This window comes from Vigna unguiculata, chromosome 6, assembly GCF_037176805.1.
Source record: "Vigna unguiculata cultivar grain cowpea cultivar isolate G323 ecotype 2 chromosome 6, ASM3717680v1, whole genome shotgun sequence".
Lineage (NCBI taxonomy): Eukaryota > Viridiplantae > Streptophyta > Magnoliopsida > Fabales > Fabaceae > Vigna > Vigna unguiculata.
The window spans coordinates 9,924,107-9,950,973 of record NC_140797.1 but is presented as its reverse complement, the minus strand read 5'-3'; the positions used below and the strand labels follow the sequence as shown (position 1 = coordinate 9,950,973).

Below are 26,867 nucleotides of genomic sequence, written 5' to 3'. Positions count from 1 at the left end.
CTATGTCCATCGAAATGATATGCCCAACTATGACGCTGAAGATGAAGATCTTCCTCCTACTGATCCCATACCTCCTGCTACACAAAATGTTGGCTCTTCAAGTGGTGTTGGCTCATCTTTCTCTATAGAAGACAACATAGCCAACATGAACAAACGACTAGAAGAATTATTTCTTCTGTCTAACTCTCGTCATGAAGAAGTTGTCGGGCTCATTAGGGGGATTGATACTAGAATTTCCCACTTAGAACATAGGTTTGATGAGGAATTCACTCATGATGATGACATGAGTGCAGAATTTTAGGGGGAGGATTTCTCACATATGTTTTACCACTGCTTGTAGTCTCTTTTCATTTCTGAATCAATAAATGATTAAGTATTTTATCTCATGCTGTGTGCACAAGCATTATTTCATTTAGGGGGAGCTCTACCCTTTTCTCATATGATCAAAAAAGGGGGAGAATAAGTTTAAATGATAAAGACACATTATTTTATTTTAACCATTCTCTTTGCAAGTCTCTAAATTGCAGGTAGCAACGAGTCCTTAAACGTATTTTTGATCATCATCAAAAAGGGAGAGATTGTTGGCAAAAAGAAGGAAGTCGAGTGATTTTGAATGATGATCAAAGCACTAATGAAGACAAAGTGTTCAATTATGCAAATGTTATCTTGTAAAATAAAATAAGTGTATTGTAGAATAGTTTAATTAAACTTAGAATCAGCAGCATGGCATTCGTCTTTCTAGAAGGTTTCTTATTTTTAGAAAAACTACAGTGATAATCGATTATCACTATTGATAATCGATTATCTGTGCAGAACTTGTATTTTTCGAAAACCTACTGGAATAATCGATTATCTCCTGAAATAATCGATTATCCTGTTCAAAATTTGCTTTTCAGGAAACCTACTGGAATAATCGATTATCCTTAGTGATAATCGATTAACCTTGGCAGTTGGAACATAAAGATTCAGTTTTTAACTTAAATTTCGAAAACCTACTGGAATAATCGATTATCCTTAGTGATAATCGATTATCCTTGGCAGTTGGAACATAACGGCTCAATTCTTAACCTAATTTTCGAAAACTCTATTTAAGGAACTACAATTCAACTTCAGAAATACCTTTTTAAGATTCAGAGTTCTTTGGCTGTGACTGCAAAGTGTTGCTCTGTGAGATTCTTAAAGAAAGCTTGAAAAACCTAGTGTGAGTGAGCGATAACTTTTTCTAAGTGAGTTTTTAGAAGATTGAGTGTTCTGCTGTTGCTAGGAAAGCTGGTCATCCTCTGTGAGATTCAGGGGGAGTTTTGTTCATCTCTTGTGGTTGTTCAAGAGAGGTGTTTTCTAATCTTTTCTCTCATATAATCTGTTGTAATTTTGATTATTATAGTGATTGAGTTAATCTCCTTGTTTAAAAGATTAACAACTGGACGTAGGGTCTTTTGATCCGAACCAGTATAAATATCAGTGTGCATCTTCTTCCCTTAAACTCCTTATTTATCTGCACTTGCATTTAAAGTAACTATTACTTTAAGTTAATTAATTAAATTTTGAGAAAAAATTTTAAAACCTGTCAAGAATTTTAAAAATCCAATTCACCCCCCCTCTTGATTTTTTACCATTGTTTAGTCATTTCGCTGCGCGATACCAACAATCCGGACCTTAAATCTATCTTAGAAAATACAGAGGCTCCTCTCAATTGGTCCATCAAGTCATCTATTCTAGGAAGAGGGTATTTATTCTTTATGGTGAATTTATTTAATTGACGGTAATCTACGCACAACCTAAAACTTCCATCTTTCTTTTTAACTAACAAAACAGGGGCTCCCCAAGGTGACACACTAGGACGAATGAACTGTTTTTCAAGTAACTCTTCTAATTGTTTCTTCAATTCTGCTAATTCAGAGGTTGACATCCTATATGGTGCCATAGAGATTGGTCCAACTCCAGGCATCAGATCTATGGAAAATTCAATTTCTCTGTTAGGTGGTAAACCAAGAATATCATTGGGAAAGACTTCAGGAAAATTTTGAACAATTGTTATATTTTTCAACTCAACTTCCTCTTTTATTTCCATAGAAGATAATAACAAGTACCCTTGAATTTCATTCCTTGAAGGCTCACTTTTTGAATTGGTAGGTGATTTTAGAAGATTCTTAGAGTTTGGAAATATCACTGATTTCTTAGCACAATTCAAAAGAACTTGATTGGAAGATAACCAGTCCATACCTAAGATTACATCTAATTGAGATAAAGGTAGACATATTAAATTTACAAGGAATTTTCTATTCTCAATGAGCAGTGGACAATCTAAACAAACTCTATCGGTAATTACTGAGTCATTTGTGGGAGTTGAAATAACCAAACTAGTTTTTAGAAAAGAGGTCGACATATTAAGATGTTGAACACAATGATTGGAAATGAATGAGTGAGTTGCACCTGAGTCATACGGTACATTTAAAGTTTTTCCTTTAATAAAACACATACCTTTAATTAGATCATGGTTTTTAGCAGCTTCAGCTCCAGTCATGGTGTACACTCTTCCTATTGTGGTAGGTCTTGTCTTGGTTGCAGTTGGATTGAAATGCGGCTTCTGTTGTCCACACTCAGAGAATATGTGACCAGGTTTCCCACACTTGAAACAGACTGGTCCCTTAAGATGACAATCTTTAGCATGATGACCTTTTCCGCATTTGAAGCATCTGATATGATCATATACAGGTCTACTAAAATTCTCTGATGAAGATTGGTTGGATTGGGTCCTCCATTGTGGGCGATTGTAAGGTTTTCCCTCATTGCGTTTATTTTTATTTGTCTGGGGTCCAAAATATTTTGGTTTGATATTTTGGTTGTTCTCAAAATCTTCCAAAAATCTACACTTGTGAATAAGCGTAGGAAAATCAGCAATTTCTAGTATTCCTACTGCTTTTCTCAATTCATCCCTAAGTCCATTTTCAAATTTTATACATTTCATTCTTTCCTCTGGGTGGTAAAAGAAAGTAGAGTATTTTCCTAATTCTTCAAACTTGGAAGCATATTCCCCTATTGTCATACCTCCTTGCTTCAACTGCATGAACTCTATTTCTTTTGCTCTCCTCACATCATTAGGGAAATATTTTTCTAAAAACCTTGTTCTAAATACATCCCAGGTGATAATTATTCTTCCTCCTTCAAGTAATCTCCTGGTACCATCCCACCAATATTCGGCTTCTCCTATTAACATAAATACAGCATAATTCACCTTTTGATTGTCAGCACAGTTCATAACTCGAAATATTTTCTCCATTTCTTTAATCCATAATTCAACTTTTTCTGGATCATATCCTCCAGAAAATTGTGGGGGTTTGTTTCTCCTAAATTCAGCTAATCCTTGTGATTCAGGGTTTCCTTCAGGTCTTTGATTCCTCATTAGAGCAGCAGCCATGTCTCAGATAACATGCATTGCTTCCGTTAATTCATTGTTCCTTCTAATGTTTGCCATCTGGAATTGTATGAGTTAGTAAAAAAAATAATGAGCACATTTCATAGATCTTGCATGAAACGTCGCTCTGATACCATCTAATGTGACGATAAAAAAAATTCTATTTATTTGTTTATTACAGTATACTTATAATTATTTAGAGGCAAAAATTTATACACTAATATATAATTATATTTAAAATATTCACATTTATATATATATTTACAATATTATATACTTCCTATATCCACATTGTTTAGTACATTTTATATTTCCTACACTAGAATAGGAAGAAGGGTTATTTATTTACAGTTTCCCCCTCATATGCGGTTTATCAAACAGGTGGAAGGAAAAGGTTATGGAAAGGATTCACTTGGACTATTGGGGGTAGATAAAAGGTAACTCCGATTTGTCCTTCGATGACAATCGGCGCGTTTGGAGCAGAGAGAAAAGTAATGGTAGAGTTTCCCGTTCCTTGAAATGTTACAGAATTATTCACTACATTGGTTTGCCATGCATTTCCCGGAAAAATAGCCACAATGTCAGCGAAGAAGGGATCAGGCGTGTTCGGAGCAGCCATCTATGATAATGTTATAAAATTTTGTTTTTCACACACCATCATAAAATAGGGAAGTGAGACAAATATCACATAAAAAAAATACAGTATATCATAATCAAATAAAATGAAATGAAATTTCTTCCAATACTATAAAACTAGATCTTTATTATACTTTTATAAAGATATTGATTAATTTTGTAGTGACTAGTCAGGATAAATGAGCTCATGGCCAACAAAGTAACTCAAGAACATCTCATCTTGAGTAATACTAACTCATTTAAATCCCCAAGGTCATACCTCCAACTACAATAATCAAATCTTTATTTATCATAAATTTTAATTCAATATTAAATCATATAATTATATAAACAAATAGATAGGATCAATGTATAATTAAAATAAATATAAATAACTAAAAAGGACCAGTACGTAACTGGAGATAAATATAAATAAGTAAATGAGAATAAATATAAATTGAATAAATAACTGAAGATGAATATAAATAAATAAGTAGGAATGAGAACTAAATATAAATTAGAATGAGGTTAGGGACACCTCACTGGAGATAAAAATAATTATGAACAGATAAAAATAATCATAGTAAAAAGATAAAATGATAGATGTCTCCTTCCCTTACCTTAATTATTGTGGAAAATATACCAAGGTTGTACTGAAGCTTTGATGATATTTGTTTTTCTCTGTCGCACTTCCACCTCCTATTTCCTAATAACCTCGATTCACCTCACCAACACTCTTTGTTTCCTTTATCACGTTTCACTACTTTCACACTTTTCACCCATTTACCTCTCACCCCTATTTATATGTCTCAATGTAATGATTACATATAGTTTAGTTTTAACTAGGTTTGTAAATACTATTCCCGTTTAATTGGCTTTGAATGCTTGGTTACTGATTTTTTTTTTCTGCATTAAATGCTACATCAGAACAGATAAGAGTTGTTGTGCAACCTTATCGCTCATTTGTTTTTTTTTAATAACAGTACAAATTAATAATTATGTAAAATTTTATATATATACATATAGAATGTTAATTCTTTATAATCGGTGGAAACTTTAAAATAATTGGTGCCTATTATTAGACGTGTAGTATATATATATATAGTATTAGTTAATTAATCATCTATAATTATAATTGCCTTATTTACATACTTAGTAATTATTATAATTATAGATATATTATTATTCATAATAATATATATATATATAATTTTTCTTTATCTTTAGATGTTGCAGGCACCGTGAATGCGACATAACTAAATATTCTTTACTTGTGCTTGTACTGCAAGAATTTCAAAATCAACATAGTAATTTAGCTCCCATAGAATTTTGCAGATTTAAAACCCTTACTGTCAGTTTTTTTTTTTAAATAAATAGGTTTAAAAAGTAGAAATATATATATAATTTTACTTTATCTTTGGATGTTACATGCACCCACTGATTAGAACCTATAATGAACACTGATATTGTATGTGTTATTTACTAAAACCCAGTCACATAGGATGTAGCTCAAGACAATCAAGTATCTGCATTTTCTCGGATAGAAGTTTATAAGCACTAGGTGTAAGGCTCAAACCTGGAAGGTTCCTTACACTGAACTACAATATTTTGATTTAAAAGATAATATATTTTGTTTTATTTCATTTTTTTTAAATTATGTAGGGGATTGTTGGAAATATTTTAATATAATTTAAAAAATAAATAATAAAAATAAAAATTCTACTATTACTCCTATTTTATGGACCTTTTAATTTTATGGATTAATGCTATTTATGATTAACGATTATATTTCTTATTACTATTTACTCTTGTGTCTCCTTTTCTACCTATAAATATCACCTAGGTACATCGAAAAAGACACAACAGAGACAACAAACACTAGAGTTTTCTAAAAAATATTCTTCTTTTCTTTTCTATATTATCTTTAAGACAGTGGTGTTCATAAGGTTCAGATATCCTTAGCTGCACTCAATCGATTTGACGGGTTGTTCTATTTTGGGAGAGAAACGCATGTGATTTGAAACACATATGATTGTATATTGTGTATTTGTATTGCCCTGTGCAGTGGGGGCGTTTTCTCTCTAAGGATAGCACTATGCGTGTCTCAATCCCTAGATATTTCTACTCATTTCCTTGTTTATTTTTTATTTAGGTTTAATTAATCGTATAGTACCCAATTTGGGGTTCGTATGTCAAATAGGTACCCGGTTTTAAAAAAGTGTCAATTGCATCCCAACTTTTGAAAATTGTTTCAATTAGGTCCCTTTCAGATAGAGTTGACTAACGCCGTTAGTCAACGTGCCACGTGTCAATCTGTGTTTTTTTTTTATTTTTTAAAAAAACAAATTTAATTTTTTTTTAATTTTTAAAATTTAAAAAAAAAATTAAAAATGCCACGTGTCAAGTCCCTGTGTGTGCCACGTGGCATTGTCAGTGCCACGTGGCATTGTAATGCCACATGTTAGTGTCACTATCAGATGTCATTGTGTTGATTTCGATTTAGTCCTCATTTATGTTTTTTTGTTTCAATTTAGTACCTACTTATGTGTATATGATTAAACTTTGACCTAATAATTTTTAATAATTAAAATATTTTTTTATAAAATTAAAAGTAATTAAGTATAAAAGTTTTACAAAAATTAAGTATTTGATATTTATATTAAAATTTAGTGGTAAAAGTCATTTTATTAAGTCATTTTTAATAATTTTTGGTCTTTGATTAATATTCATTGATTTATATATATGTTTTAGTGTTATTATTACTCTAATATTTATTATTATATTATTTCATATTTTTATTATTAATAGTATTATTTGAGTAATCTTTTTCTAATAGTTTGTTACTCATATATTGATAGAGGATTGACCCCAACCAAGGATGGAGGCACATGCTTAAGAAGACTAAGCATGTTTAGAAAGGAAGTTCACTAATCCTTCATCCCTTTCATTTGTGTTTGTTATTTTTTATTCCCAAAGTTGACTTAGTTGAGTCAACCTTAGTTGACTTGTTGACCTTTGACTAGGTTTGACTTGTTGACTATAGTTGACTTGACTTAAGCCAACATGCTAATCTATGTTTATTTGCTTTGTAGGTTAATTAGGAGTAAGAAAGCAATGCTAGGTGGTGCATGGTGATTGGGGAGCATAAATGATGTGGAGGAGAGAGTAAAGCAAATGCATAAAGCATAAAGTAAAAGGCATGAAGCAAGTGTACCTATGTACCTTTGGTCTCCTTTGTTTTTAGCACACTTTTGCCACTTTTTGGAGACATATGAGACACATTCTTTGTCTCCTTTTGTGCTAGAACGAAATTAGCTTTGCACACACCATAGTTAGCTCTTTTGTCGTTCATTTTTTGTAACCTTATTTGACCTAGTTTCTAGAAGCTAGGGTTAGGTTTTTGTAGAGACATCCTTATGTATCTATTATTTGCTTAGAAGCCCCTAAGTTCTTCTATATAAGGGGTGCTCCTAGACATGTAAAAGGGTTGAACATTTTGAAGTAAAAACATTCTTGTGTCTCAACCATTTGTGAGAGTTTCCTCTCTAGGGAGTGAATACTTTTAAGCCTTATCTTGCATAGCAAGTGGCGGCACACATCAACTCATCTTCAAGATTGTCATGGCTTCTAGCCTAGCCTTGTAGTGACATGCTTCTCACATTTTTACCATTTCTTTCCTTTCCATTTTGTGTTTTCTTCTTTCTTTAATTGTTCTTGGTTTTCTATGGTTTATGTGCTTTCCATTTCCTTTTCGTTTTCAATCAATCCATCATCTTCTTCTCTTGAGCTTTGTGAAAGGAACATTCACATCTAGATAGCTAGCTATCTTAATGTCCAGTGGGGATTTCACTTAGTTTTCTTAATCAACTCACACCATATTCAATAATCTTAAAAATGAACAAGATAATCCTTCATCATATATTCTTCTTTAGGAGATGCTGAAGGAATATCGAAACTTGGATCCCTCCTTAAGGAATAACGGAAGAAGAATATTGCATTCCTATGCTTATTTATGTTGGGTAAATTAGAAAACTGCCTATTCTTCTAAACTTGTACGATTTTCCTTTCTAACATTAGTGGCATAAAAGGTTGATTAGAATTTAGTTATATATATATATATATATATATATATATATATATATATATATATAAATTTTGGTTTTTATTAGCCATTATTTATTAGCGGTTATAATTAACCGTTACAAATATTTTCGTATATTTTTATTTCTGTCAATCTTTCTTCATCGTTACAAATTTTTATATTATTTTAATTCTAAATTATTTAACATGTTTTTGTTTTGTTTGCAAATTATGTTTTTCTTTTTTCTAAGGGTTTTTTTCGATCTTCTTTCTCTGTCATATTTTCATGGTTCGCAACAACTCAAATTTTCTTACGATATGCGATTCTTTGCTCTTCATTGTTTTTTTTTTCAGATAATTATTTCATAATTTAAGTGAGATTTACTCTCTTCCTGAAACCTAAATTTCCACTCAAAGTGAAGACCCATTCCCGTCAAGATTCGAAACCTAAATCTACTGTTGTTGGCATTGCGTCGAAGTCCCCCGGCGAAGGCAGAGAGAGCAACAAGGGGAGCATGGAGATGTCTAGGTTGGATGCGTCGAAGAGGAGCAGGTCGTCGAAGTTCACGGCAAGGCAGAACAACTTGTCTAAGTTGCAGTTAAGGTTTACCATCACCAGCGGCTCTCTGATGAACTTCGGGTCCATCGAAGTAACAATAAGAATCCAATTCTTTTTTCTCTTCTTTATGAGCTCATACATTTTCATTCAAAATTTTGATACATGAGAATGCTTTCTTATTGGTTTTGTCTGTTTAATTTAATGACTATGTACGTATATAGTGCTTCTTGATTAGTGTTCGATTATAAAACTCGGTAAGAAGAAGATGGTTTTGAGCTTTGACAAAGCAAGGAAGACAACAAGGAACTAAGAGATTGATTAGAAAGCTTGTAATGTTCCATTATCTTAATCAACTATATTCAGATGAGAATTTTAATATCATTATCTTAATTCATTTTGCAGTCTTAATGTATTATTTTCTATAGAGAATGTAATATTCAATTAGAGTAAATATGTCTATGCTTAAATTTAATAGTTGTTTAATTATAATGTTATATAGTCTATTACACACTGCCATTCCATCACAGATTATCATTGAATTAATATCTAACACAAATATTGTAAAAGTGAACAAAGTTGGTGCACATTGTGGTTTGTAATTAGATCGACGACATTGTGTAGCTTATTTTTTTCTTAATGTTTATCATGTAGTATAGTTTTAAGATGGTTAACATTAGTTCTTCTGCTAAATGCATGCCTGCTATAATTGATGTACAGTAATATCAGAAGCCAGAAAGTACAGGACCAAGATGGTGTTGAGTTTGGTGAATAACTATGATGACTTTGGAGGAAAGAAACAATATTTGAGTGGGCAAAGAGTGAGGGTTAGTCCCCACATTATGAAGATGACTTCTTCACAAAACTTCTTGTCAAGGGATTCTACAAGAACCATATCCAGGTAATTCTACAAAAACCAAAATTTTCTCACTCTTTTAAATCTATTCCTTATTCTCTCCCTCCTGAAAGTATTCTGAAACATGAATAAGTCCTTTACTTTTACATTTTTATTACTTTGTGTTATAAAAATTCGTGATCAGGTCCATGATGAACTAGTCTCCATTAGGACTTGACAAAAAGAATATCACTCTTATGTTCTTTCTAAGTGATGAATACAAAAAATCTTGAAATTTTGAAGACAAAAAAGTTGGACCACTAGAAATGTTTATTTAGAAAGTTATTTGAGCCTGTACATTTATTAGCTTATCAGACTCCAAAGGCTTTATTTTGACTTCTATGAGAATAAATAAGTGAACGGACAGGCGGCCACAGATCACATCAATCTTTCATACTTTATTTTGAATTTTTTGTTGTGTCTTGTTATACTTGAAAATAAAATTTGATGCTTTCCTTTTACCATTGCATTGTGTGTTTTTTGTCTCTATTTTAGATGCTTCATGCTTTGCATGTTTACTCTGTTTTTAATTCATGATAGGTTATATAGTTTTGCAGCAAATTCTTATCAATCAGTGTTTGTGTCAATGTGGTGGGAGCAACATGACATATGACAGGGGAATGGTTAGATTTATACGCTTTTGGATCAGAGTATTATAAAAAATGCATACTCTTTGTTTAGGATTTAATAGGTTTATTTTATGATTTGCCTAGACATGCCTATGGTTCCTTGCATCACCACCAAGGGTTTGATTGCATCACACAACCTAGAAAATAACAATTCGAGCCTGAGTACTGATACATATTTAATAAATGAGTATTGATACATACTACCCTTATTCTTGACTTTGAGTATATTTGGGCAAGTTTTTCCATAAACACTTCTCAGAAAGAAAATAAGAAAAGAATAGAAATTAGTTTTTTCATAACCAAATTTGTAGAAAATTTTCATTTAGCTTCTCTAAATTTTTATTTTAACTTGTCCATAGGCTAAATTTAAACTTATGGATAAACTTTCTTATTTCTCTCCCGAGTGCTTGTGAAAAAGCTTGTTTCAGTAAATATATATACCACATTATATTAATGGACCTCTTTAAACAAATTGTTTTGAATATTATATACATATACTGTGACACGAAATCTGTGTGGTTGGAAAATTGAACCCCACATGTGAATACTTGCATAAATCAGCAACAATTTAGATATACGTAATCTAAGTTTCAAAAGATCAAAATGTACATGCAACTTTTTACCTATTGCTTCTTTTTTTATCTCTTCCTCTCATGTATTTTATCTTAACTCTTCTTAATTTTATTCTATGTTCACATTACATGTTTTTTAGATTTCAACAAAGTGTAGCCGAAACCTGCAAAATATTCAGTTTGGTCAGTGATCTCTACTTTCATAGATTTACTGCACCCTTCATACGACTAATTACTACTTGCACCTTAGATTTCTTTGTAATGTTCTTTTATTGATACCATTTTTAAAACTAATGGAAATTTAATAACACATTTTAAAATATATAAAAATGAAATAATAAAATTAAAAACCAGTACATGTATAAAAAGCAGTGTGAGTATTTTATTTTATAAGAAAAGGTTTATCTATATTGAAAAGTTCACTAGATAGATCCCTTATAGGTACTTTACACTTTACCTATGGATCATCATTTTTCAAGGAAATGGATTATTTACTGTGCTTTCATGTAAATTCAGTTTTATTATAATAATTTACCACAAGTGCATAATAAAATATATTGTTATAACTTGTAATTGACCTCCTTTCTTTCATGTTCTACACCAACATTTCTTCTATTTGGAATTGAGACTAGGTCATGGTAAGTTGTTTCAAGTTTTAGGTTGAACTCTTTAGTAAGTTGCTAAATCATTTACCTAGATTATGTAAAATTGAACTACATATGGCTTGAGGTTAGAGTGTATTTGACTTAGAAAAATAGATATGTAAAGGAAGGACTTCTCCAGACATTCTTTTTTCTTTGCTTTCTATATCTTGGGTTGATATGACTACAAGAAAATGCTTCATTAGTAACCCATTTTAGTGATAAAAAATTGTTAGTTACTATAATGACTAATTTATATACAAGTTTACAAAGTAAAAGTATTATTGGTTACTAAAATAGTTACTATTATAAATAAAAAATTATAATTGGTCACTAAATTGGTTTTTAAAATTAGCTACCATAGTTTTGGCTACAAAAATAACTTAGTTACTAAATTGGTCTCTAATTAATTAGTGACAAATTTAGTGACCAATTATAATTTTTTATTTATATTAGTGACTATTTTAGTAACCAATAAATTTTAATTTTGTAAATTGGAATCTAAATTGGTCACTACAGTGACTAACAACTTTTAGTCACTAAAATTGGTTACTAATAAGACATTTTCTTGTAGTAATCGAGCTTCCACTATATTCTCTAACGATAAACTTGTTGCAACACCAACTGCATGAAATTTTGGCACTACATGACTATAAATTTCCAATATAGTATTAAACCTATGCCAGTGTATTTGTTGTGACCCCATTAGCAGTTGTACCAAAAATGAAAAGTCCCATGTACTCTCCTTCCAACAATATAATAACAAATGATAACCTTATTTATTATTATTTTAGTTTATATGATCTCCCTTTGCACTATTAAATTACCACTATATTTTTTAAATGTAAAGCAACGAAATGAGTAAGAAGCCAATAACTTTGTTTCTATTTGATTGATTATTTCTTGATTATTTTCTAGGCTACATGGTGTTTGCTATGAGAATCCCTTGGCACCATTGATACATGGTTTATGACTTACATTGTACTACTTTTCATTTTAGTAATGCTAATTAATATTTATAGTTGTATGTTATTTGACATGTGATGAAGGATTATCTTGTTTCTTTTTAAGATTATTGAATATGGTATGAGTTGATTAAGAAAACTAAGTGAAATCTCCGCTGGACATTAAGATAGCAAGCTATCTAGATGTGAAGGTTCCTTTTGTAAGACCTGTAGAATTTAATTAATTAATTAAAATTAATTAATAAATGCGGGTGGGAAAATAATTTATAACATTAAAATTATGATTAGTATGACATGAAAAAATATTAGCTCATGTGGTTGAGAGTACTTTAATTGTGTGAAAGGACTTGGGTTCGAGTCCTATGTATGTCATTTTTCGGTTATTATTCGTTATTATTTTAAATATATGATAATCATGCTGTAAAATGATATGTTAATTGGATGATGATTGTTGGCATGAAATATGAATTGACATAATGGTTTGATGTTGATTTGACAATTGCATGGTTATGGGTTCAAGGGGAAACCCAAAGTAAACTTTATTTTTCTTTTGCTAATGTTAACTTTGGATGGAATTGGAAGGGGTAAAGGGAACCTAGCTTGAATCAGCAGCCAAGGGTGGCTGTAACCACAACTATAATGAGAAATGAATGGTCATTAAAACATAATTACGTGTATTTTCGTTTTTTGATCTTTGGATTGGCTTGAAGCACTAGTTTAAAAGTCAAAAGTGAAGGTTTGCGGAAGGTTTTGCAAGGCTGGAAATATACCTAGAAAATAGAGACGAAAAGTGAGAGTGAGGGGACTAGCGTGAGTGAATTTTGAGGCTGAGTTGAGGAGGATCAAGAGTGGCCATTGGTGATCAAAGGAAGAGCTTGAGAGTTTCAAGTGTAGCAAAGGAAACCAGGTTAGGGGAGCTGTACTCCGTTTTCCCTGTTCTTTTAATAATTACATGAATAATATGATCACTTGAATGCATATTTCCCCTTTTATCTGTGTGATTTTGATTTTTGGAAATTTTCCAGAATCCGCCTGGCAGGCTATACATAGCTGTCAGGCGGCTCATACCAAATTGTGTGTGTTCTGGGTTACTTGATGATCCGCCTGGCGGTGAAGCCCTGTACTGCCAGGCGATGCAATGCTGTTTCTGGGTTCTCTGAGGAACTGCCTGGCAGTGATGAATTTCTGCCAGGCGACGCGAGTCTGTTGACTCAATTTTTATGATTCTGTGCATTATGGGGAAATTCCAATCGGGGGGAATTCGAGGGTTGGTGGTTACGAGATGATTGAGGTAGTATTTTGTTGAATTCCAGTAGGAATGACCCAAGAAATTGATGGAACAGTGTTAGGGTGGGAAAGCATGGAGACCTTGCTATTAAACCAAATGATGTTGAACTTTCGAGGGGGAATATGGTAAGGGTTGGGTATAGAATTACACACTGGGTTGTATACGAGTGAGTGCGAGTATGGACTAAGGGATAATTGAACAAGAAACATTGCAAGAGAATGAGGGAAGTTGATAAAGGATTTGACAGAACCTGGGAATTTCCAGGACTGATGCACCGCCTGGCGGTGCGGAGCTTGCCGCCAGGCGACAATTCAGACGTGGTGTTTCTGGATTGAGAGTGAGTTGAGGGTCTGAGGAAGTTCGGTGCGGTTGGGATGCATTAAGAAGGAGTCGGGAATTTCGGGATGGTGAGTCTATGAAATGGAACTACAAAAATGGTAGATGGGTTATGTGGATAGGAGTACATGAGGATAATAAGTAATAAAGGTAAATTAGATACTGGTACGAGTCATAAAATGGTGAATGGTAATACGTGACTTTGGGTGGTCTAAGAGAAAAACAATAAGGAATACCTGAGACTAGTGAACAAAGGAATATAAGATAGCGGGATAAACTTTTGTAGTTAAGTGAGTTACTTAAACCAAAATTCTGTTTTGTGTGAGACAAGTTGATTGGTGAAACCTTAAGGTTAATTGGTACTGTCAAATTGGGGTTTGAGAACAAAGATGGTAAGTTGTAATGGTGAGTTATATTAACCTTGGTGGCATCTTAATTTATGTATTGTAAGTGCATGAAAAGGGTTGGAGAGAAATTATATGGTGAGGGTTGGGTGAATTGAGTCGTAGTGTAATTTGGTTGGACAATCTGGAAGTCAGTACTGTGCAGCTTACTGATATGGCGCCTGGCGACAGGGTTGAGACAGCCAGGCGATAGCAATACATAGAGGGCTCTGGAGTGAGTAGCGCCTCGCGGAGAGGAAGATTCTGCCAGGCGAACAGAGCAATAACAGTGAGGTTCTGGAGCGTTGGCGCTGGGCGGTGGTGACTGAACCGCTAGGCGGTGGCGACTATGATTACGTGTTTTGAGGCGCTTGGCACCTAGCGGTACGTGACACCCACCAGACGATCTTAGAGCTGGCAGCGCCTGGCGGCACGTGTCCCCTGCCAGGTGATTTGTACTGCTGTAGCTTGGGATTTTGGTTTCGTATTTGTGATCTACAAGACGTCTAGCGGTGCTTTAAAGGTGGGTTTGTTGGTGTTCCTTGAGTTGTGGCTCGGAACGTATCCCTTGAGTTGTGGCTCGGGATAGGAGTTAAACATGTGGTATTCCTTGAGTTGTGGCTCGGAATAACATCTCTTGAGTTGTGGCTCGGGATGGCGGATGAACACGAGGAACCCTTGAGTTGTGGCTCGGGTTGGCGAGTGTTGCCGGTGTGAGTGTGCTGGTTGTGGCCAGTACGGATGGGTCCAGATAGATTGCCCTCCTTAGTTGTTGGCTGACGAGTTTGATAGTCTTGGGACGATACGGACTACGTTCATATATGGAAACTCTACCTGGCGTTACGGTGTATGATCCGTAGCATTGTTTCCTGCACGTGCTCTATCGGTTGTGGCCGATAGGTATGGCAACAAGTCATCTTGAAGTATTTACTAGACGATGTAGAACACGAATAATCTGAGTAGGATCATGTGGTATGAATTAAAAGATGTAACAATGGGGGATGTTTAAGTATTCTTAGTGATATGTGCATATGTAAATGTATCTGTATAATTATATATGTTTTATCTGTTAAGCTCACCCTATCTGCGTGTGTTTGGCGATGATTGTGTATGCGGTACACGGAAGCAAATGTTGTTGATGCAGGTGGCTCAGGTGACCCTTAGCAGCGGAGTGGGGATAGACTGGGGAAAGACTAGTGTTTATTTTCAGTTAATTTTTGAATTATGATGTAACCCTTACGGGATTTTTATGAGATATGTGTTTAGTGATTTTGGATTAGACCTTTTGACGATAAATTAATAAATTTTGAATTTTCCCGCGTTTTGGGGAAATGAGGTATTATTAACTGCCGCGTATTTTAAATTATTGGTTTTATTTATTTATAAATTCGTAATATCCTGACGGGATGTTACACCTTTCACAAAGCTCAAGAGAAGAAGATGATGGATTGATTCAAAACAAAAAGGAAAAGGAAAACACATAAACCATAGAAAACCAAGAACAATTAAAGGAAGAAGAAAATATAAAATGGAAAGGAAAGAAATGGTAAAAATGTGAGAAGCACGCCACTACAAGGCTAGACTAGAAGCCATGGCAACCTTGAGAATGAATGGATATGTGTTGTCACTTGCTATGCAAGATAAGGCTTAAAAGTATTCACTCCCAAGGGAGGAAACTCTCACAAATGGTTGAGACACAAGAGTGTTTATACTTCAAAATGTTCAACCCTTTTACATGTCTAGGAGCACCTCTTATATAGAAGAGTTTAGGGGCCTTTAAGCAAATAAAAGATACCTAAGGATGTCTCTACAAAAACCTAACCTTAGCTTCTAGAAACTAGGTCAAATAAGGTTACAAAAAATGAGAGACAAAAGAGCTAACTATGGTGTGTGCAAGGCTAATTTCGTTCTAGCACAAAAGGAGACAAAAAATGTGTCTCATATGTCTCCAAAAAGTGCTCAAAGTGTGCTAAAAACAAAGGAGACCAAAGGTACATAGGTACACTTGCTTCATGCCTTTTACTTTATGCTTTATGGCTTTGCTTTACTCTCTCCACATCATTTATGCTCCATAATCACCATGCGCCACCTAGCATTGCTTTCTTACTCCTAATTAACCTACAAAGCAAATAAACATAGATTAGCATGTTGGCTTAAGTCAAGTCAACTATAGTCAACAAGTCAAACCTAGTCAAAGGTCAACAAGTCAACTAAAGTTGATTCAACAAAGTCAACTTAGGGAATCAAAAATAACAAACACAAATGAAAGGGATGAAGGATTAGTGAACTTCCTTTCTAAACATGCTTAGTTTTCTTAAGCATGTGTCTCCATCCTTGGAGAGAATTTGACCACAAATTCTTTAAGCCTTTGTAGATGGAGCTTGACTTGATTTGGGGGAGGATTTGCACCTCCCTTTTATGAGCTCTTGTTCCATCCTTTCTAAGGGTATTACCCCTCGCTTTGGTTAGGCCATCCCTCTTTTCTAGACCATTCTTTCTTGCTCTTTAGCTTCAAGCCTTTGAATGTGCTCTTGGATTCTTTGGTCACTTTGCTCCTTGTCTTTTCTTAATTGTTCAAAGGACTCCTTCCTAGACAACTCCAAATCCCGAAGCAATCTCATCAATGTATTGTTTTTGTTTGGAGCGGGTGCATTCGATGAACTTGCCATGATTCCTACAACAAAACACTCAAAGGCAAAACAAAATAAATGAATTAGGGGTTAGCCAACATGAAAACCAAGACCAATTCCAACCCAAAATGTAACCCAAGTGTTTAGATCACTCTCCCAGAGTAACAAGACAAGGCTACACTCAAAGCTCCTCCAAGGAGTGAAGAAAACACTTTGTTCAAAAATCCTTTTCTTGCATACAAGTGGCTCGGTTCAAACACTCAAGAATTTCAAGAAGACAAACATACTATGACAAAACCAAGAGTACCTAAAGACAAGCAAGAAAAGCACAAAAACAAGAAATGCTAAACTCTAAAGAAGAAAAGTTTGAGACAAACTTTTAACAAGACTAAAACAAGAAAAGCACATTATAAGAATGACATGAAAAATACTTGAACATGCATTCCCTAGTCCTAAATCATGCATACACCAAGAAAGATTATAACCAAGTCAAAGAATGGAAACTAGTAGCATAACACTTAGTGACAAACACACTTTGAGTTCACCAATGAGCAAGTTTGCCGGTTTTTTGACAAATTTTGGTGTAAAAATTTTCTTCTTTTCACAACTAGCTTCATAAAATGGTGAGAAAGAGTTTTAGGTGGCTTGGACACTTAGTTCCTCAAGTTTTAGGTCAAAATCAATTTCATGGAGCATACATCAAGCAAGACATAAAGTGAAAGCAAGATTCAAATACTTGGAAAAACAAGAATAAGAAAACTTCAAGTTAACATATGACATATGACTCATGCAAAAGTTAGACACATTTAAAGACTAAATATGACATACACAAAGACACAAACATGTAGCTATCATGCATTTAAACTCATGGATTTGAGGCTCAAAGACTAAGCATCCAAAGACATGTTATCCAACCACATTTAGGAGCTTAAAGAGATGCAAAAACCGTAGCCAAACTGCCACAACAAAACCTGAAAATGTTGATTCACGTATTCTTGGCAGATCTGACCTTTGCTCACTAATTTGATCATAACTTTCTCCACAGAACTCCAAATGCGTTGGTTCTTTTTTTCTGGAAACTAGACTCAAAGAGCTTTCTTTTGACACCACAAACGTAATTTTTGGACCGCTGAGCTGGTGCAGTTTAATGTTTTAAAATCGTTAAGTTTTCTGCCAGCACTGTTTTTGTGTGTCATGGAAGTGGATTTGAACCATACCAAGATAGCTACAACAAGACAAGGTTAGCACATGAAAAACACCATATTCAAGATAACCTAGGCTCTAGATACCAAATGATGAAGGATTATCTTCTTCCTTTTTAAGATTATTGAATATAGTGTGAGTTGATTAAGAAAGCTAAGTGAAATCTCCACTGGACATTAAAAGATAGCAAGCTATCTAGATGTGAAGGTTCCTTTCACAAAGCTTAAGAGAAGAAGATGATGGATTGATTCAAAACAAAAAGGAAATGGAAAGCACATAAATCATAGAAAACCAAGAACAATTAAAGGAAGAAGAAAACATAAAATGGAAAGGAAAGAAATGGTAAAAATGTGAGAAGCACGCCACTACAAGGCTAGGCTAGAAACCATGGCAACCTTGAAGATGAGTGGATGTGTGCCGCCACTTGCTATGCAAGATAAGGCTTAAAAGTATTCACTCCCAAGGCAGGAAACTCCCATAAATGGTTAAGACACAAGAGTGTTTATACTTCAAAATGTTCAACCCTTTTACATGTCTAGGAGCACCTCTTATATAGAAGAGTTTAGGGGCCTCTAAGCAAATAAAAGATACCTAAGGATGTCTCTACAAAAACCTAACCATAGCTTCTAGAAACTAGGTCAAATAAGGTTACAAAAAATGAGAGACAAAAGAGCTAACTATGGTGTGTGCAAGGCTAATTTCGTTCTAGCACAAAAGGAGGCAAAGAATGTGTCTCATATGTCTCCAAAAAGTGGTCAAAGTGTGCTAAAAACAAAGGAGACCAAAGGTACATAGGTACACTTGCTTCATGCCTTTTACTTTATGCTTTATGCCTTTGCTTTACTGTCTCTTCCACATCATTTATGCTCTCCAATCACCATGCGCCACCTAGCATTGCTTTCTTACTCCTAATTAACCTACAAAGCAAATAAACATAGATTAGCATGTTGGCTTAAGTCAAGTCAACTATAGTCAACAAGTCAAACCTAGTCAAAGGTCAACAAGTCAACTAAAGTTGATTCAACAAAGTCAACTTAGGGAATCAAAAATAACAAACACAAATGAAAGGGATGAAGGATTAGTGAACTTCCTTTCTAAACATGCTTAGTCTTCTTAAGCATGTGCCTCCATCCTTGGTTGGGATTAATCCTTCATCAACATGGATGGTCATCAAGTCCCTCAACAAATGGTAATGGAAGCTGGAGACACTTTCAAGAGAATTCTAGCAGAAGGGAGATCTTTGCTGAGTATGGTGTGTGTTTCTCCTTGATCATGAAGTAAATTGTGATTATCTAAGGATATTTCCAGACAATCTAAGTGAGGGAAGAGCATCCTGATAACATGTCTATTTCCTAAGGATTTCCTAAGGATCTCTTATAAGGGTGTCAGCTAAAAACAAGTAGCATTTCATTGGTTAGACTATATGTTCATCATGCCTCCTTCCTAATCAGCTGTGAAAGCATTTAATATGGATTTCCAGTGCTTAATCAACATTGCAGTTTTTGGATTATTGTTTTTGGGGTGTTTCTGTATATGTTTACATTTTATATTCTCCTTTGTTAGATTGCGAATCATGCTTACTTTAGCTTGTATTCAGATTCAGAATTTCTTTTAGTGGATTTTCCCCACTTTTACAGGTCATAACCGATGCATGCACTTCCTTATTAGTATTACTTATAGAAAGTTAAGAAAGTTGTATCCATATTCCTTTTTAGTCTTTTAACAATAACTAGTGATTTTTCATGTTAAACTATAACTTATGTTCTCCTTTTTCAGGGGTTTGCATATATCTTCCAGCTAGAATATGTGTATCAAGTATGAATTGACTAGTATCCTATGAGCAGGCCAAGCAAGTATCAATCTTTTATAACTTTTTTTATACTTTTTGTAACTGTATGAATGAATGAAGTGTATTCTTTAATGTGACATGGCTTATGTTATTCTTCTTTTTAATCATCATGAATGAAGAAGGCTATGTCCTTGAGGTTTAGATGCACTGTTATTGTAATCTCTTCTCTTATAATGGGATTAAAATGAAATAATGACTTGTCTTGTAGGAGTTTATGGTGTCTTCGTCCTTGCTTGTTGTGATAACAATAATAAAGAATTTTAAAGTATTTGCAAGATTGATTAGTATTTTAACTTTTTAGGTAGTTTTTGTAAATTGAGTTCTTAGTTTAGTTTAGTTTAGTGCAATTGCAATTTTTTGGCCATTCTAGGAGAGTTTTTTTTTTTGTTTAAGTAGTGAATTTTAGAAGTCTTGTTAGAAGTTAATTTGTGAGTAAATTTTGTTATCTTTAGTCCATTAGAACTTATCTAGACAATTTATAATTTAAAAGATATTTTTTATGATTTTTAATTGTAAAAATATAATATATTTTGTGGTAGTTTTTAATTATAAAAATATGATATTTTTGTGGCGATTTTTAACCGTTAAAAATGAAATATTTTGTGGCGGTTTTTAACCGTAAAAAATGAAATATTTTATGACGGTTTTCAACCATCAAAATATGATAAAATATCTTAAAATAAAAGTAAATTTTGTAACGGTTTTTAATCGTTAGTATTTTTTTTTCTTTTCTGACAGCAATACCAGCGGTTAAAATTTCTTCTGTCAGAAACAATTTTTGACATTTGTAATTTTGACTATTTTTAAGACCGTCAGAAATTTCATTTGTGACGGTTTTTAACCGCTAAAATTTATAATTTTAACCTTCACAAATATTCACTTTTTTTGTAGTATATATATATATATATATATATATATATATATATATATATATATATATATATATATATATATATATATATATATATATATATATATATATATATATATATATATATATTAAAGGTGTGCCTTTTACAGCAATTGAATTCCAGAGGCAACTTTAATGGCTAGATCTCATCTTTCGAGCACGACATTTGAAATAGTGGAAAATAATATGTTTTATATTGTTGGAGGTAGCGGGTAGTACTTGGTATCCTAGGATATGCAACATGTTGGACAATCCATTATTTAGCTAGCATTACTTTTGTTTCAAGTTTCTGATTAGAAGATCATAGGTTGATCTTCGTTCTTAGAATTGGATAATTGGATGATTTATTAAAAATTGACCATGAGATTGACTTAATGAATGAGTTAATTCCAAGGTATACAAGTTAATGAACAGACGAATACAGAGTAAGAAAGGAATATTTATATTTTAAATTTATAATAAATAATTTAAATTATAATAAAAATATATTTTAATTGATAATTTATTTTAAAATTAATGAAATTAAATTTAGAAATAAATATAAAATATGAAAGCTTTTGTAGAAAAATAAGGAAGTAGAAAATATTTAAAACAAATTATTATTTAGAGACCAATATTGTGACCATCTTTTATCTTTATATATTTGGTCATTAAATTGGTTTCTATATAATATAGTCACTAAATTGGTTTCTATTTAGAATGGTCATTATATTTGTTTCTAAATATTTGGTTGTTAAATTGTTTTCTATAAATTTAGTTGCTAAATTGATTTCTATAAATTTGGTTGCTAAATATTTCAATATAATTGGTTGTGAAATTGATTTCACCATAATTGGTTACTAAATTGATTACAACATAATTGGCTGCTAAACTGATTTCAAGAAAATTAGTTACTCAATTTGTTTCAACATAATTGGTCACTAAATTGGTTTTAAATTACAAAGTAAATTAATAGAAATATTAGCTACCTATGTTTAGCTACTCATGAGACTATTGGACTCTAAATTAGTCACTAATTGAATTAGGGGTTAAATATGTTTTTAGTCCTTGAACTTTGACCCAAAATTGGAATTTATTCCTGGCCGAAACTTTGATAAATTTTGGTCCCTAAACTTTCAAAATGAATGAATATAGTCCTTTTAACCCAATTTTGTTAATTTTTTTTTTAAATTTCGAACGCATTTCTCAGTAAATATTGAGCCGAGAATGTGTCAAATGGTATAAATAATTTCAATATTTACATGAAACACATTCGCCATGTTGAATAAAGTCAACGTATTTAACACCACATTTTCTTGTAGTGTTTGTATTTAATACACTCTCATATTTAATGTCCTTTATATATTTTATACTTTAATATTTAAATGTCCATTATATTTTACTCCATATTTATAAATTATAGCAATATAATATAATACGACATTAAATATTTTTTTTGTATTTAATATTTTCATATTTAATGTCCTTTAATGTATATGTAATATGAAATAAAGTACTTTATTATATTGTTTTATATGTCTTCTTTAATTATTAAATTGGTTTAACTATTAAATATGTCTCTATATTTTAAGTTTATAATTTTCTTTCGTTAATATATTTTTTATTTATTTAATTGAATTTTGATATTTTTAATAGAATTAATTGAACTCTTTCTTTAGTTTCATTAATCTCATTTAGAAGGTGTAACATGTTAAAGTCTGAAAGGTATCACATGTTAAACAAGATGACACCTTTCAATGGATGTTAGTGTCAATTTAAAAGAATGGACCAAATTCATAATTTAAAAAATATTGGAATTCAATTGAGTTAAGAAATATTATAAAGACCAACATGAATTATAAGCCTAAATATAAAGACTAAATTAGTAAATAAATCTATAAAATATTATTATATATTTAATGTAATATAATTGAGTTTGTCATTTTCACTTGATTAATCATTTATGGATTTTTTAAATATCAGTGTTGAAAGTTGACAAGTCACCTTCATTATTAAAATTAATAAGATCATCATTACAATCTTTGTTGTTATTGTTATCGTCATGGTCATTTATGTCGTTGTCATCTTCATCATCGTTGTCATCATCGTCGGTGTTATCTTCGTCATCATTGCTTTCATTGTTTTCAAGAACATATCTGTAAATTTTAGGATTTTTGAAGGTTAAAATAGTCAAAATGACATCCTTATCTGCAATGACTGGACCACCAATGTTACCACAAAAGACATGACCATGAGAGGTAGAAATATGAATCCCAAAATAAAAGGAAGGTGGATGGGTGGCTTCTGAGAGAAAGGTGTATTGGTTGTCATACAAGTAGGAGCCATTAAGAGAAAGTATGTTGAATGGGCCATAGACCATAGTAACAGGGACATCAGTGATGTTACAAAGGGTCATAGAGGCAATGGTACCACATGCACTTTTAATGGCAAGACTGGTTTCATTCTGCCGAGCAACGTCAAGAATGGACTCGATGATGTCACATCCTGAATCAACTTTGACCATAATAAGCCTTGTGGGTGGTGGTGAATGGGAGGACGATCCAATTTGGTGCCCTCCAAAGGATTTAGAATCTGAGTTAGCAGATAGGAAGTTTTGGGAGAAAAACTCTAGCATAGACCTATTTGTCATTGTGAAAAAGAGAATGAATAAAGAGAAAAGGTAATTTGACTGAGAGAGACTTAGATGGAGATAGATGAAAGAGACTTGTTAACAAATGAATTTATAGTTTAGAAGTGATGTTGATTTTTTTTTTTCAAAAAAGATATCTAAGAAACAAAAATGTAATTTATTTTAAGAAAGATTGAACATAGTTTATATTATTATCTATAACAATATCTAAAGAGATACTATTTTTGTGTTTACATTGTTTTTCCAGTTTTACTCTTAATTATTATCATAAAAATTAATTATTTTATAAATAGTTTACCTTTAACGGTTATTCTAAAAATCTCTTCTGTCTTTAACAATTATTTTAAAAACTTCTTTTGTGTACATACAATGGCAGATTATTATTGTGGCAGGGGGCCATCGCCCCCCAAAAATTTTGAATTTTTTTTTATAATAGGTATTTTGATTTTTTTTAATAGATATTAGGTATTTTGATTTTATTTTGTTATAAATATTAAATCAAATATTTTATTTCTTTTATAAACATAATAATTAATACCAATAAATAATAAAATATAAAATCAAATATAATAAAAAATAAGATTAAAAAGATTTATCAAGATATTTTTTATTATTTGTTTTCATTATAGGTTGTGTTTTTCATAAATTGTTCTCATATTTCATTTTTATATGTTTTCTTTTGTTTCTGAAAAGAAAAAGATCTATTATTTTTTCTCTTATTTCTCTTTCATTCTCTTCCATCCTCGAGGAAGAAAAGAAGAAGGTAATTCTTTCGTCTCACTTGATAGTGAAATATTAGTTCAATAATTTATTTAATGAGTCTCTTTTATATGTTTATGCCTTGAGTTTCTTACAAATTGTTCTCATCTCTCATTCTTACCTATTTTAACTTTTCCTGTTTCTACAACTACAATGGAAAGATCATTTACTGCAATAAAAATTATCAAAACAAGATTCCGGAATAAAATGGAAGATGAATTTCTTGTCGACAATATGATTATTTACATTGAAAAACAATAACTGAAAATTTTAGTTCTGATTCAATTATTGATGAGTTTAGGGATCTGAAGGGACGAAGGGCAATCTTTTAGATATTTGTGATTTCTTTTTTAGTTATCGTTATACTAAATTATGTATTTATTTTTATTGTGTTAATGACAATAATGAGATGTATAAATTTTGGATGTATTATTTTGGCTTCCCCAACCATGTTGGTCAAGATTCACTAAATTTTATTTTTTTAATTTTATATTTAATAACTATTTCAAAAATTAATTATATATTTTTTATTAATCTTAACTTAAATTTTTATGAAAATAAAAAAATGCTGACACACTACTTTACTTTACGCTGGTATGCATAATGAAATTTTTTTTTGATGAATAAATAGTTTTATATATAAAAATATTGAAATGGAGAATTAGTTGAAGATTCTGCAATTTGAATAAAATACTTTTTTAATTAATTTTCAAATAGTTTAATACAAAAAATACTGGTTCTAATTTTTTTATTAATTTGTTTAATTACATTAAAGTCAAGTTAAATTCATCTTTTACTATAAAAATATAGGTTAGTTGGTGTGATTTTTAACTTGATTGATAATTTTGAGTTTAAATTATACGAATATGATATTGTGTTATATTAAAATAGAGATTTTATCATGTATTGATTTTTTTTTTTATGATTTAAGTATGTATTAAATTAAAGTAGGTGGAATGAGCCTGATATATATTTTTATTCTGAGTATATAGACAAATTAAAGGGTGTTGGTAGAATTAGTGTATTGCATTTTCTTTCGCGAAATTGAAATTTATTTTTTTTTCCAAAATTATGATACAATTTTTTTCATAAATTTTAAAAATTTTGATACACTTCTAACCTTTTAATCTAACTGTGTTACATTTTTTCTTAAGTATTAGATAATGTTTTATAATAACATTAATTTATTTAAATCGTGTGACACACCATTTTGAAATGTTATTTAGATATAAAAATGTTTAATATAATCATGTTAAAAAAAATTATATCTACTCATTTATAAAATTTATAGACCAAAATATATGAAAATTAACAAAAAGAAATATTAATTTCGCGTGCAAATATAAAAAATACAAACATAATTAACATTTTTGTTATTATAATCAGAAAATAATTAGTCCATAATATTGTTTGAACATAGTCTTAATCATTTTTTTTATAGAAATAATGATTAAAATTGTAGTACAGGTGTCTAATTAGAAATAAATATTGTAAATATAATTATAATAAAAATCCGAAACAGTCTAGGAATGTATTTTTAAAATAATTCATTAATATGTTTACATGAAAATCAGCAAGAAAACTGCGTAATTCTGATTTGAATTTAATTAATGTTGAAATGTTTATTGAGAAAATTGTAGTAAAAATAGATTATTATTGGAAAGACTAAGTACAATTATAGTTTTATCAACGGATAAATTATATTATATTTTTGAATTTTATACTTTCATATGTAGTGGCAATTAATATATTTTATCTTCATAATCAATGTTTTTACATGGAAAATGTTTTTATATGGGAAGTAACAAACAAAAATATATGTCTATTTATATCACTCTTGTAATTAAATTATACAAATAAAAATATTAAAATGTTTTTACATGGGAAGTAACAGAAACTGAAATATATGTCTATTTTTTATTATACTTCTAACAGTTATATTTTAAATTCTTTTACACAAAATTTACAGTCAACACGAATAAAAAATTCATAGCAATAATAATGGAAGTTCTTCATTTAATATACGCAATTTGTTTTGTGATTTTATTTTAAATAATATTTTAAAATTATAATACAAAATTTAAGCACTACAAATATAAAAATATGCATAATAAAGAAAAAAATGCGAACCGAATTTCAATAAAAAAATTAATTAAACTATTTTTTTTAATTTTACTAATTTAATAAGTTAAATTTTATTTTATCTACTTTATTTTTTTATTTATTAATACAAAACATAACTATCCAGAATAGGATAGACAAAAGACAAAACAAAAATTGTATATAAAAGTCATAAAATATATTATAAAGAATCAACATTTCATTTGAAACTTCCTTCCTTATCAAGTAATTAGATTGATATTTTAAAAATTTTGTACATTTTTTATTTAATATACTTTCATATTTAATGCCCATTATATATTTAATGTTTTTATATTTAATGTCTATTATATTTTATAAGAAAAAAAATAAAACCTTATATTAAGTAATTAGGTTTATATTTTGAAAAAAA

The 26,867-nt window shown here is 31.1% G+C and overlaps 1 protein-coding gene and 1 long non-coding RNA gene across 4 annotated transcripts; one reads left to right on the top strand and one right to left on the bottom strand.

Moving 5' to 3' along the window:
- Nucleotides 1-313: 313 nt before the first annotated feature.
- On the bottom strand, nucleotides 314-3,475 carry LOC146885501 (uncharacterized). Its single transcript, XM_085674954.1, has 2 exons — nucleotides 1,809-3,475; nucleotides 314-353 (listed from the first exon to the last, which is right to left on the bottom strand). The coding sequence occupies exons 1-2, from the start codon at nucleotides 3,416-3,418 to the stop codon at nucleotides 314-316; spliced, it is 1,650 nt and encodes a 549-aa protein (XP_085531080.1). The 5' UTR covers nucleotides 3,419-3,475.
- Nucleotides 3,476-8,366: 4,891 nt separating this feature from the next.
- Nucleotides 8,367-20,270, top strand: LOC114186788 (uncharacterized). 3 transcript variants are annotated; one of them, XR_014995911.1, is made up of 4 exons: nucleotides 8,367-8,760; nucleotides 9,387-9,567; nucleotides 10,102-13,275; nucleotides 19,985-20,270. It is a non-coding gene; the product is annotated as an uncharacterized LOC114186788 (long non-coding RNA). The 3 variants fall into 3 exon arrangements; XR_003605153.2 differs by lacking the exon at nucleotides 19,985-20,270 and having other exon boundaries at nucleotides 10,102-15,707; XR_003605152.2 differs by lacking the exon at nucleotides 19,985-20,270 and having other exon boundaries at nucleotides 8,367-8,998; nucleotides 10,102-15,707.
- Nucleotides 20,271-26,867: the final 6,597 nt, after the last annotated feature.

What these genes read in the sequence shown, in the direction of transcription:
- LOC146885501 (XM_085674954.1), bottom strand. Translation starts at nt 3,418, where the DNA reads ATGGCTGCTGCTCTAATGAGGAATCAAAGACCTGAAGGAAACCCTGAA. An exon ending in CCTTGGGGAGCCCCTGTTTT is followed by an intron (nt 354 to 1,808) that starts GTTAGTTAAAAA and finishes TTATTGATTCAG; the next exon opens with AAATGAAAAGAGACTACAAG.